Genomic DNA, 13011 nt, shown 5'->3' with positions numbered 1-13011 from the left:
CCGGTGCTAGTTAAAGACTGAGGGCCAAATTCCAATCTCAGCTACACTGGTATTAACGTTGAGTAACTCCACTGACCAAAGCAGAATTAGGCCTTGAGGCATCAGCACCTTGAAATGCACAACTTTAATCTGCTGATCTGCATAGCTCTGCATGGAGATGGGAACCGCATGACAAAACATCCCCCCTCCACTGCCCCCTATGGAGTAAGAGGGGAAGTGTTCCGCACTGTTGCTTATTGTACTTTATCCCCTTCGATGTTTTATTTGCTTGTTGAATTCCCACATCACTTCCCACAGGCGCTTGAACTGGTGAGTTATAAGGTGTATTGCAATGACAGCCTAAGCTATCCTGAACTCCTCCCCTCACAGGCTCTTTGGCATTACAACGAGGGCTATTTTTAGGCAAAGTCAGGCATTTCTCAGTGTTTATTTTATCTTGCATGGTGCATTTCCAAATCTCCGAGCCATGCTGCCAGGAAAGGGCTCAAAGTAGCAGGAAGTGAGCAACAAGCAAAGGAACCTGGGACTGAGGTTAGAAGCTTTCCAGGATTTTCCATTTTATAGTGTCACCTTAATGTCCACCCTGTTTCAGCTCAGCTTAAGGGAATGTTTCCCTAGCTCTGAGAATTTCAGCCTTTCTAGGTGATCAGATTGTCCCGATTTTGAGGAGTTTGTCCCGTACCCTGACCAGAGTACGGCTGGGACGCCATTTGTCCCGATATTTTGTTTTCTGCTCTTCGGTGGAAATTCGGCGGAGAGTTCTTCAGTCGTGGACGGTCTTTGGCGGTATTTCGGTGGTGGGTGCTTCTGTCTTTGGCGGCAAGGTTTATTACCCCCCGCCGAAATACCGCTGAAGACCGTCCGCGACTGAAGGGCTCTCCGCCGAATTGCCGCCAAACTCCCGGACGGGAGAGTGTAAAAAAAAAAAAACCACGCCCTTTCCCACCACGGCGGCCTGATATTTTCCCCTTAACGTCTGGTCACCCTAGCCCTGCCACCTGTAGCACACCTGGAATGCGAATGCCACAGGCATGACAAAGGATGGCCAATGCAGAGTCCAGTGCTCAGGCTTTCTTTATCTTCTCTTCACCTATTTCTGTCAGACTTGCTTAGATCACACGTTCTTATCAGACTGCTGCCTACTCACCAGTCGACCGGATGGGGGTGTCTCCAGGGAAGAGGAACAGAACATATGCCTCTCCTCGAATCACACTTGGTCTCAATGCTTGGCACATTGCTCAGGAAGTGATATTTACACACTTTGGGTAGAAGACAAACCCGTCTCTCTACCTTAGGGTCTTCTACAGGACCCATCACCACACTAGTTAGGATGTTAAATGAATTAAAGCATGGACACGAGTGATCTCCCAAATTATTCCTCAGGACCAACCTTAGGGGCTCTACAAACAAACAGCACCATCACAAGGGTGGCAAAGGCAATCCCAGGTGGAAACAGACTAAAAGTGTTCTTCTCCCTTCACAGACACACACCTCTCTGCTACAACCACTTTTTTCCTTTTAAAACTGCTGCCCGTTGGCATTGGCAAGGTACCACAGCAGAGCAAAGCACCAGGCCCAGCGCTTCCTGCATGTGCAGAAAAACAACATTCTAACAGCATCTCTGCTCCTAATCTGATGAGGACAGTCTGCTTACCACCACCTTTCCTAAGGGACTTGGCAAAGTTTCAATTTTGCTAACTCTCTCCCATTGTGGCCTAGAGTAGGGACATGCCATCCAGTCTAATCTTGACGAATTTACTAATGTTTGTAAAGAGCTTGGCGGATGAAAAGTGGAGCTTGCATATAAATATCCGGTATTATTTTATTAGTCTCACCTGGGGCACCAGAAGCTCTAACACCAGCATCATACCATGTGACATAGCACAAGACATTGAGTGTGAGTGTATTTAACACAGAAAAGGGCTACTGCGAGCTACTGACTATGGTAATACAAAACAAACTGTTAAGTGTTTGAGGCAATGCATTGCTAAGGTACAGCATGTTACAAAACAAGAGAATAAGTTATGTTTTCATCTTTCCTGATCCTAAATTAACTCTGTTACTATTCTGTGTGCAGTGCCCTGGTTTGATAGCATGTACCTCCTAGCGTCACCAAGGAGCAGAGGTAATATTACGGATTATTAGCCATTTAATAATCAAGCAAGTTAAAACCACCCAGAGAAGCTGCTTTGCCCCAGATTTAATATTCAGTTCAAAGTCTTTTAACGAGACAACTGATGACCTGTATGTAGCCAAAAGCTAAATACGCTGGAACTGTTTAAGACCCGGTTGCAAACGTACTCTAATTAGAATGCATGGGGTCTTGCTGATGAATTTCAAAGCCAACACACAATCCCTCCAGGCTTACCTTCTGAGGGCTGAACTCGGACAGCATGATGCACGTAGCTCCCACCCAAAGAGGGCACAGCAGCTTATTGATCACTCCATGGACATGGTGTAAAGGCAGCACATGCAAGATAACATCTTCCTTCGTCCACTCCCATTTGTCAACCAGCCCTGTTACCTGTGGGGAAAAAATATAAAATCCAGCATTAGGCCAAGGGGCGCCACCAGCTGAGACACAGAACAGAGCTCTAACTATAGAGAAAACATGGCTAATTCAACCCTAGCTCTACTGTTTGAGCTGGTAGCAGCATGTCCCTGCCTGGGCTAGTTTCTGGGCCCTGGATGTGAACATAAATTCAGGGGATTCATGGGAAAAAATAGGTGTCAGAATGAAAATGTCACCAGTAAAAAAACAGACAAGAACCCGCAAGGTGGAAGACCTACACCCCCCTTGATGAACGCAAGGGAAGTGGGGTCTCTTCTTTGAGACCAAACAGGAGAAAAGCACTTATCATAAAAACAACTGAATGGGAACATTCTGTGCATCTATAGAATACATATGTATATACATACATGCACCTATAACTCCATCCGTGTTGCCAAAAAATTAGAGATTAATTGCTACTGTTTAGGAAGGACCTACACTATTATTAGCCTGCTGTTGCACAACCTGAGTCAGCAGAAACAACAGTTATCTAAGAAACTTTGCTGACACCATTGATAATGCTGCTGACAAAAAGAAGCTGACCTAGGCTGGCTTATTAGAATCCATGAGGAACAGAAAATGGGGGCAGGAAGTCAATGGTCCATAAATAGAAAGGAAAATAAACCCAATACTGGGAAAATATTAATTTTAAGCTTCCAAAAGAAAAAAAGTATTCTAAAGCACTAGAGTTTGGGCCATTTTAGGCAGGACAATGCCTTTCGGAGCCTAACCGTCGCAGTCAAAGAGGTCATTTCCAGCTTGTCTAAAAGAACAGTGCTCGTCATTCCCCCTTCCCGTAGTGGGGAGGGCAGATTTTATCCAGTCACTACAACCCTGGTGTTCTGCACCAAACTGCCAGCCACAGCCTCTGTTCAGTCTGCCTTCCGAATGATCCGAACACTTGTGAGGAAAGAGTGAGTCTTTCCACAATACGGTGAAGCCCTTGTTCTCTGCGCCCAGGCTCACCACAGTATCAGAGCGTCTCGAACCATTTTAGTCCGATACCCCATCTTTGAGGTGCAGTGTATTTATTCCCCTTACTGGTGTGATTTTATCAGCTGCAGGCAGCGATACCGAACTGGCAAGGCAAGCAGCACACTCCTGTAGACTTCTAACTCTTTTTGGCTCAGATAGCTAATGGATTTTTTGCCTTGGGGATATAGAGCTAAATAATGCCCAGACTTTACATAACAGTGACATGCTGGATCACATTATACTTCAGGGAGGGGCCTGGATACATCTTTACAGTCATTCTGCAGGAAAAGCAACCAGTAAAAAAGGCAACTTACAGAGTCACTAGCACCCCTCCAGGAAAATACCCACCCAGCCACCATAGCCCAAGCCACAGTGCACACACACCGGTGAAGATTTTCAAACATGCCTAATGGTTTTGGGTGCCATTAGAGGGGCCTGGATTTTCTGAGTGCCATTGCTCAAGCTGCACACTCAACAGGAAGCCCCAAATCACTAGCCACTTTTGAAAAAAACTGACCTCCAATAACATGCCATTAGCATATCATGAGGGACGTATCACTTACCACAGCTTGCAGATTCTGATGGGTACTAAGGACACCTTTTGGTCCTCCTGTAGTCCCACTGGTGTAGATTATCATCGCTCCTCTATCTTTCCACTCAGGACAGTCAATTGCCAAGGGGAACGCTTCCACAGTCTTATCATTTATCCATCCATCGCTAGCAGAGTTAACAAGTGGCAGAACGGGTATTCCCAGTTTCTCAGCACTAGGGGTTATGTGCTTCACATACTCTTCTGTGGCAATGACTAGACTACTCTGGGAGTCTTGGATGAAATACTCCAGTTCCTGCACTGGGTGTTTCCTGTACAGGGGAACAGCTACGCCTCCACTCATCCAGGAAGCCCACTGGGCAATCACATATGAGGCATCATTTGGGCATAAAAACGAGATCCGCTCCTCCTTTAGGTCTCCACTGGAACATCTGAGCACTTCACAGATTTGCTGAGACAAGTGGACACTTTGAGTGTAAAGGTCCCTGTACGTGTGCTCTCCATTTTGATCAATGATGGCAATTTTATCACCAAAAGCCAAAGCTCTGGTGAAGACGGGGGTAACCCTACCACTGAATGGTGTTCTTGTGGTGTGCAGGCCTTTTCTGAAATGTCCAACATTCCTCCGTCCACAGGCAGGCCACCTCCAGCGGTGTACACCGTGAACAAGACATCGCATGGGCAAATTCACATGGCAAAATATCCAGGAGCCCAACATTCTGCCTGCATTTCTTGATCAGACTCGATGCTGCAGAGGGAAATTATATGAACCAATAAGCAGGGAGTGGGAATATCCAGGAATTTATACAACATATTCACACAAAGGAAAAGGGGGTAGCTTTCATTCTAAGCCTGTTTAAGTGCTAGGCCGCATCTCCACACGCAGGAAGACAGCCCAAAGCACTCACAGTGGAATCTCTAAATCACAATCTCACTTAAGACAAATATGTGCATTAAAAGAACATTTATTTTCAACAAGTGAGTTTAGCACAGTAATTAATGCTTACTGATGCCGTCCTGTCACTTCCAGTGACTGAAGAAAATAAGCAAAGGAGGCCTGTCTACCCTTCTGATCTGATTGATCATCACAGGTACTGTATCAGGCACACAGTTCCGTCCTACATGACACAACCTTAATAGAATGGGTACAACAGCCAGAGTAGGCAGAAACAGCAAACAGTCTGGGCAGCCACCGTCCAAGCTGGTTTTCCAAGTGAAAACAGGCAAGCAAGCAAATACCCACCATTACTGACTTGTGGGATTTCTTACAGCATTCCTGGATGCAGGAAACTAAGAGCATTGACTAGAGCCAGGCAACGTGTCAGCATGAGCTCAGCTGCTCCCCGCACGCCAGAGCTCTACCGGTGCAGTGCTATCCTAACGGGGAGCGCACCCCACCACTGAAGTCCTGACCTCTCCTAAACAGTGTGTGTGAACCATGTTAAATTGTATCAAGGTTCAGCAATGCAGAAAAACATCCACTAGGGAACTGGAATGAAGCAACAGTCCCCACTGTTACGGAGGAAGATTATGGGCTGGCATAAGAGTTACGCATTCTGCTCCTTCTGCTCAGGCGCACAATGACACTAAAGTCCACTCTCTCGTGGGAGAAGTTCAGAAAAAGACTCTCTTGCTTTTACAGCACTGGAGACAAATATTAGGAATGTCTAAATGCTATTCATCAGCCACTTCTTTTTTAAGCAATATGTTTGTGCTACCATAGTGGCTGCAGCTTGTCGTTCCTCCAGTGGCAGGGCAGAGTGACAGTACACTGGGAGCATCAGGAAGAAACTGCTACAGAAGGGTGCAGGGGAGACTGTGGGTAGAGGGTCTCCAGAGCCCTGTCCAGGGCAGTGCCAACACTGGAAAGGTGCTTGCGAGCTGGAGCAGCAGGCCCAGTAGGAAGAAAGGGAAGACTCTGATTGGTTGACGCTGTCCTGAGCCACGCACCGATTGTCACAGATACCCAGCCAAGGAGAGGAAGAAAAATAAGGAAAGGGCTCTATGTTGCTTCTTATGTAACAGTGACTATTAAAGTTTAACTCAACAAGTGACGTATCCTTAAAGTGAAACTAAAACGAGACAATTTCTGTCCAAATGCATTTAAACTTTCATTTCCCAAAAAAGATATAGGAGTGCTGCATTCAATGATGGGGTTTCTTTGATGAGGTCAATGGCCATTTGACTTTATGGGACTTCTAAAAAATCTATTATTGCAACAGCTTATAAAACACAGCTCCCCATAGCGTGAAGTGGAAGAAACAATAAACCACCGGAGAATTTGTTTGATAACTATCAATGTAAGATCCAAATGATTTGCAGCTCAACTGTGCTTGGCACCAGCTCAGATGCCCCTGTTGCTAACACCTACTGTCAGCGATGGATTTTTATTTAGTTTTTGCGTAGATGCAGCAGTGAGCTTTCCTGTCTCTCATCCACACTAATGAAATTTCCCAAATAAGAAACTTGTTTGCACATATTTTGTTTGCGGAACACCCTCAATTTCGATTTCTGCAATGAAGCCCATGATTTAGTGCAGAAACATCTTGAAGTGGGCTTTAAACTAAGAAGTGTGGTCACTGCATGCACATGACACACACCAATGAAATGGAAAAAACAAAGCAGGCGACACTAGCACGACATCTTTCCATTTCTCACGTTCCTCTTTACAGATAAATTTAAAACAAGAAAAAAAAGACAACAGACTGTTAGCAAAACCAGAATCACCTCTTTCTAACTACTGTAGTAGCCCCAAGGCCAGATTGCTGGTGAGAGCACACGAGATGCTAACAGGGGTGTTAATTGGAACTGACTGCATTTCCACTGTATCACTGAGGAGCAGAGAGTTCCAAACCACTATGGTTAACTACATTCGGCTTAGTTGGTTTCCCCTGGAAAGCTCAAGGAGCCAGGTTTTAGCTGCCACTTTGAAACTGCAGCTTCAGAGACTCACACCATCCTCTTTTCACCACAGTGCCAGTGCAGATTTAATGGAACAATAAGCAACAGCAGCTTTCACTGGTCTTGTGCACTTATGGACTTCACCGAATTTGTGACAACTGTGTATAGCATTACAGAAGTGCTGGATGTGCTAGTTTGGCAAGGGCCAGGGCAGATTCCTTTCTTTTACATTTTTCAGGGAGCTACACCAGTAACGGGAATCAAATCTGACTAAGAGTATACAGCTGAGTAAGATGTGCTGCTGCGAGATGCGGACTGCAGAACAATGCACTAGCTTTTGTCTTTGGAGACAGGTTCAAACCCTATCCTACTATGGCTAAGGTAACAAGCGAAAATACATTTGGTGGTTTCACCCAGCTCTTGACATCACAAAGCCTTGCAATGAGTGGCAGAGAAGACAGTGGTAATTATGGGCAACTGTGGGATCCAAATTCTATACCCAATAAAGCACCACCACAGTTGAAGGTGGGGAGGGCAACACAATCCCAAACCAACTAGGACTGGCCAGAGAAGCAGGAACTATACTATTAACAAACTGATATATAAGGAGTTAACATTCTTCCTTCACCCTAGACAGCGTTTCCATCCCCCAGCTCCCCACTCCAATGCTTTCCTCAGCCAGAAATTACATTTCTAAAGGTAGGAAAACAGGAGCCAGCCTCACATCTCTCAAATTAGGAGTAAAAAACAAACAAAGGTGATCTCAGAATGCTAATGGAGCCACAATACAATGCAAAGTAACTGGGTAACTGCCACAGATTTATCAGTGTCAGTTCATTTTCCAAGACACTAATAACCATGTATTGTTCACGTCTGACCACTAACAATATGTAGACTAGATGGTGGTATAAATCCTCTTAGGAAACCAGCTGGGATTTAAAGTGGAAACCTGTCACTTATTTCAGATGATGCTACCGTGCAGCCTTTCAGGAGGAAAACAACATACTGGTTAAAATGAAATTAAGCATAGCATTAAAATAACTGATGGATTATTTCCTTGCAAGCCACAGCTTCTCTACAGATGCCCTCACATTATTTACAGTCTTACCCGTATTCTTCCACCTGCACAACATACACCATAATCACTCTTCTCTTTCATATGCTGAAGCACAGCCGTTTCTGAAGGAGCAAAAAAGAGAACTGGCTCAGCAACTCTAAGCTATAAAAACCCACAATACCATCAGTTTATGATTCAGATGTATACAGAAAACACTGCCCATTGCTTTAGATGTTTGAACTAGACCACCCAAAACCCCAGACACAATCCTGCTCTGATCTCTGGGAATGGACAAGGTGACAAAGTAACATAGATCTGCTGCATCTCTAGCACCTATGACTCTGTTGGAGACTGGACACAAACTATCACCCAGTGACCTCAGTCATTCCTAGGCCCTGAGTCACCTCTCAACCATCTCTAGTAATAGTGGTCCAAATACACCCTAGGAAGAAAGATCATGCCAGTGCACAAATTCCTTCACTGCTAAGAAATTTATCTCTTGCTTCAAATTTTCCTAAATCATTCCTTGCTATTCCATCTCTAACTCACTCCGCTTTCAAATGTGTCTCTACAAATCCCCATTATCTAATCTCACCTTGGTCACAGTATAAATACATATGCAATTATAAAAACACACTAGATGACTTGAGCAACACTCTTTTTGCTGAGCTAGTCAAAAGGTCTGATCCTGACCTCAGACACGTGGTTATCACTGCATCTCTTCCAAGATCAGCTCTTGCCACTGTAACTAATCTTGCAAAAGGAGTGTGCCCCATTGTCCCAGAGAGCATGATCAAACCAGAAGCACACTCAAGACCACCAGATAACATTCTGCAGGTTGTCTGCCTCTGCATCACCTCATGGAGCGTGCGTGTGCTGCTCTGAAGTGTGTGAAAGGACTGCTTCCATCAAACTAACCGAAACTCACATCTGTTGTGTACAGAAAGACCAGATGCTTTCAAACTTCCTAACTTTCCAAACAGCTCTGTGTCAGCACTTCCATCCAGAAATTTAGACAACTCAACAAATCCCAAAGGACTACTGTTAAATGTGGATCAGGAAAATGAGGGAGTATTTCCCCCCAGATAGAGGAGAAGGAAGATGTGGGTGTGCATATTGTGATTGGAGGAAGTGGTTTCAGGGTGGTGGGATTTATTTAAAGAGGTGTGAAAAACTTCAAAACAGTTTGTATTTTCAGTGTTACTGTTTGTTTCCATAGTTTATTTGCATGGAAGTCAGGCCCCCTGAGGCTGGTGTATCCCCCTCCATGCAAGCACAGCGCACATGCACTGCGCCAATCCGCACCCCCTCCACACACCCCCGAGCATACAGACAGCACCAATCGCACCCCACAACCCCCCCCCCGGCCCCCTGGGGCACATGGCCCGCATCAGTCAGCAACCACACTGACCCCCAGCACCCAACCAGCAGGGCGGGGGGAACTGAAGGCCCCCGCCAGATGCAGCTGCTGGAGCCGGATACGGGCAGCCCACCCCCAGGCAGGGCGCGCAGGCACGTCTGGGGGGGCAGGGGGAGGACAAGGGTAGGGGGCATTAGGCAAGGGCACCCTGGGGAGACGGGGGCGGGGCAGGAGTCCCGGGGGGGGAGGGGACGGCCGGGCCTCACCTGCTGGGCCGCGTCCCGCGGGTGGCGGCGCCCGGGGAGGGGGTGGGTTCGGGTCCGTCCGGGAAGTGGATCCCCGCGGAAACCAGATGCCGCTGCCGGCGGTTCCGGCCCGGGCAGAACCAGCTCCCTGGGGCCGGACGGGGGCAACCCCGAGCTCGGGGCCAGGGTGACACGCCCCCGCGCCCATGACGTCACTCGCCTGTGACGTCACTGCTGTGACGTCACAGCCCTTTGAGCGGTGAGGCTGGCGTCACCTCGCAGCCCCTCCAAGGGGGACCAGCTGTCCCGATTTTATAGGGCCAGCCCCCATGTCCGGGGCTTTGTCCTACAGAGGCGCCTATTACCCCCCACGCCCCCGGCCTTATTTTTCACACTCGCTCTCTGGTCACCCAGCAACCTCCTCACATTACATCACAATGAGCTTCTGCAACCTGCATGCCAGCCTGAGCCCCTCCGCCCGTCCCAGGGCAAGTCACTTCCTGGGGTAGACATTTCTCCTGCCAGTAATGCCCGATCAGGAGCCGTCCCCCACCCTCGAGACACCTGTGCAGTGCCCGTTACTGTTTGTATTATGGTAGCATCTAGGAAAACCAAGCAAAGACCAGGGATCTATTGTGCCAGGCGCCCATGTAACAAAGAAGATGGTCCCTATCCCAGAGAGCTCCCCATGTACATGGCAGGCAGGCAGGCAGGATGCAGCAGCTGAATAAAAGAGACAAATGGGGGCAGAGGATGAGCCCCCATGGGAGTAACTCAGCCCTAGACCCCACAAGTTTATTGAAAATGGTTTCTAAGTGGAATTGTTCCCAAATCCCAAACTTGCATTCAAGTTTGTGGGGAGGCTCATAGAGATGTAAAGAGAATACCTGAGAACATACCCTGCCCTGAAGATGTGATGGCCGCCATCTTGGCTGACATACTGGGAACTGAAGTGAGGCCATCCGGAACTAAAAACACAAGCTGTTAAATGGCTTGAACTAAAGCCGTCAGGGTGGGACTGTAACAAAACTCGTATCCTCAGTGGACTGGGAACAGAATGGAATCTGTAAGACACATTTACAAGTGGGTTAAATAGAGAAGCAGTGGCAGGTGTCAAACAATGGAAGTGAAAATCATAGTGTAAAGACCCAGTGCAAAGCACGTGTGAAGGAGAAGCAGACAACCAAGAACATGGGAAATCGACCTGCAGAGTGTAAATTTGACAACGTTGCACCTTGGAAAAGGTGCAACATGTTAGCTATTCAACTCTGCTAACACTAATCCAAAAGCAGTGTAGAAACCCCCCCCCACTCAAATAACAATTGGAGCTGTTCCTCGTTAGGGCACAACTTTTATACTAGCATACTTCAACACACCTAACTTTTATCTCGAAACTCCACCTTTTACTTTTTCCATGCAAAGGAACGATCTTAGCAAGCAATGGTGGCATGCATCTGTGTATGCAAGACACACATTGCCTGCCCAAGCCAGCTGTGCCCAGGGGATGATTCTGTCCAGTCTCCGAATGTGCATGGAGGACACCATTTTGTAGAACAACCTCTCCTGCACCGTATGTGTGAGGTCACGCCACCTGAAGAACAACATTTTTCATTCAAGTGTGGAATTGCATGCCTGACTAAAAATGTCATGGAATGCCACTGGCAAGCAGAGCAAACAACATTACAGGTGCCACCATATGCCATGCAGGGTTGGGAGAATGGGGACCCCTTCTAAACAGAATCTTCCTACTTCAGCAAAGCTAACAGATGTTTATATTTTATTAAAATGATCTGTACAAATAAAATGCTAACTTTGCAGTCTCTTTTGGGAGCCCTCTGGCGCTTTGCAGATCAAGGACTCACTGTTGGTAGCCTGTTGCCACGCTGACAACTTCACTCCTCTGGCACAATGGAACTACAGTTAAGGTAAGTTTGTCTGTGCAGGGGACAGTGCTTTTTGCAACACTGGGGAATGAACTCCTCCAGGATGTCACAAACCTCACCACCTTCCACTCCTAGGACAAGGTGCATTCCTTTGGTCTTGGTTTCTCTAATATAAACATATTGTGACATGCATCTGTGGGTATATAGAAATTAGAAATAATGACAAATGTTATAGCATATATAATAAAACAATTCCAAACCAATCCACTGTACATACTTCTCCTCCAGGGGAGAGGATGAGAGAACAAACACATCACAAATATTAGTCATACTGCTTAATACATAGCTGGAAGGCACTAGATACTAGGGTGATGAGTGCAGTACAAAAAACCTACAAAAAACAGAATAGGATAGAATACACAGTCTCCCACACACACTCCCTCACTCTGGTTGCTCCAAGAATACAGACTGCAGCCAGATCTCATGTTTAACAACTGAGAGTGCACCTGACACCACAAACACTCTCATGGCTACACACACACATATATATATATATATATAGCGAGACAGAGACAGAGACAGAGAAGCAGCAAGAGTCTAAGTCACATGCAAATATTTATTCTTTTTACAAATGTCCCTCACCGGATCTGAGTAGGTGCTAGTCAGTGTGAATAAGGGCTGCAGAATCTGGTCTGTCTCTTGTTCTTACTAGATCTACTCCCTGTGAGTCTGTCAGTTACTTCTGCTTTATTGACACAAAAACATTTTACTTTGATTAGCCCTGCAGAGCCAATCCAGCTCAAGGAAGGGGACCTGGATTCTATTCTGGCTCAGACACTGGGTGCAATGTTCTCAACTCAGTGCTGATTGCAGAATCCTTTAAAACAAAAATTGCTGTAAAAGGAATTTGAGCTGGACCCCAACAGAAGAGACTCACTGGGAGCCCCACAATGGCATCTCCTCAGAGTCTCGTTCCTGACCACCCTTTAACAGATTGCTTTGAATTCTCTATTTCTCTTCCCCCATACTGAGATACGTATTGCTACAGACTCAGCTTTAGCTCCCTTTTCAAATGTAATGCCTGCCAGCGTCATGATGGTGGAGGTGGAGGGCAGCAATGGGCGGCTGACCAGGGTTGTAAATTCAATCCTTGAAGGGGCCATTTAGGGATTTGGGGATTGGTCCTGCTTTGAGCAGGGGGTTGGACTAGATGATCTCCTGAGGTCCCTTCCAACCCTGAGATTCTATGATTCTAATCTATGAATCTATGATTCTATGACCATTAGGCTAAAGGAGGAGGGAGCTGAAACCAGTTGCACAAAGAAAAGGAGGGTATTTACTTGGCACCCCATCAGTGAGTACCTGCCATGGGCAGGAGGGTGGCTGAGTGCAGTGGATGCTTCTCTCTAGACTAAGTGGTTTGACTCTCCAGAGGCAGCCAGTGTGCTGGGTGGGATGACCTCACTCTTTCCTTCCCAGCTGACACCTT

General features: G+C 46.6%; 1 protein-coding gene across 4 annotated transcripts in view; it reads right to left on the bottom strand.

Moving 5' to 3' along the window:
• The window catches only part of ACSF3 (acyl-CoA synthetase family member 3), a 105056-nt gene extending 95191 nt beyond the window's left edge, over positions 1-9865 (bottom strand). The window contains exons 1-4 of one of the 4 annotated variants that reach the window (XM_044986937.1): positions 9661-9854; positions 8086-8156; positions 4090-4824; positions 2369-2524 (exon numbers count right to left, since the gene is read on the bottom strand). In XM_044986937.1, the coding sequence (XP_044842872.1) occupies positions 2369-2524; positions 4090-4794 (861 nt within the window). In that variant the 5' untranslated portion in view covers positions 4795-4824; positions 8086-8156; positions 9661-9854. Of the gene's footprint in view, positions 1-2368; positions 2525-4089; positions 4825-8085; positions 8157-9660 lie in introns of all 4 variants that reach the window. The other 3 variants (XM_044986936.1, XM_044986938.1, XR_006573398.1) reach the window with 3 other exon arrangements.
• Positions 9866-13011: the final 3146 nt, after the last annotated feature.

This window comes from Mauremys mutica, chromosome 14 (assembly GCF_020497125.1).
Source record: "Mauremys mutica isolate MM-2020 ecotype Southern chromosome 14, ASM2049712v1, whole genome shotgun sequence".
In the NCBI taxonomy this organism is placed as follows: domain Eukaryota; kingdom Metazoa; phylum Chordata; order Testudines; family Geoemydidae; genus Mauremys; species Mauremys mutica.
Note: the sequence above shows the minus strand (reverse complement) of the source record. Positions and strands in the feature narration are given on the sequence as shown.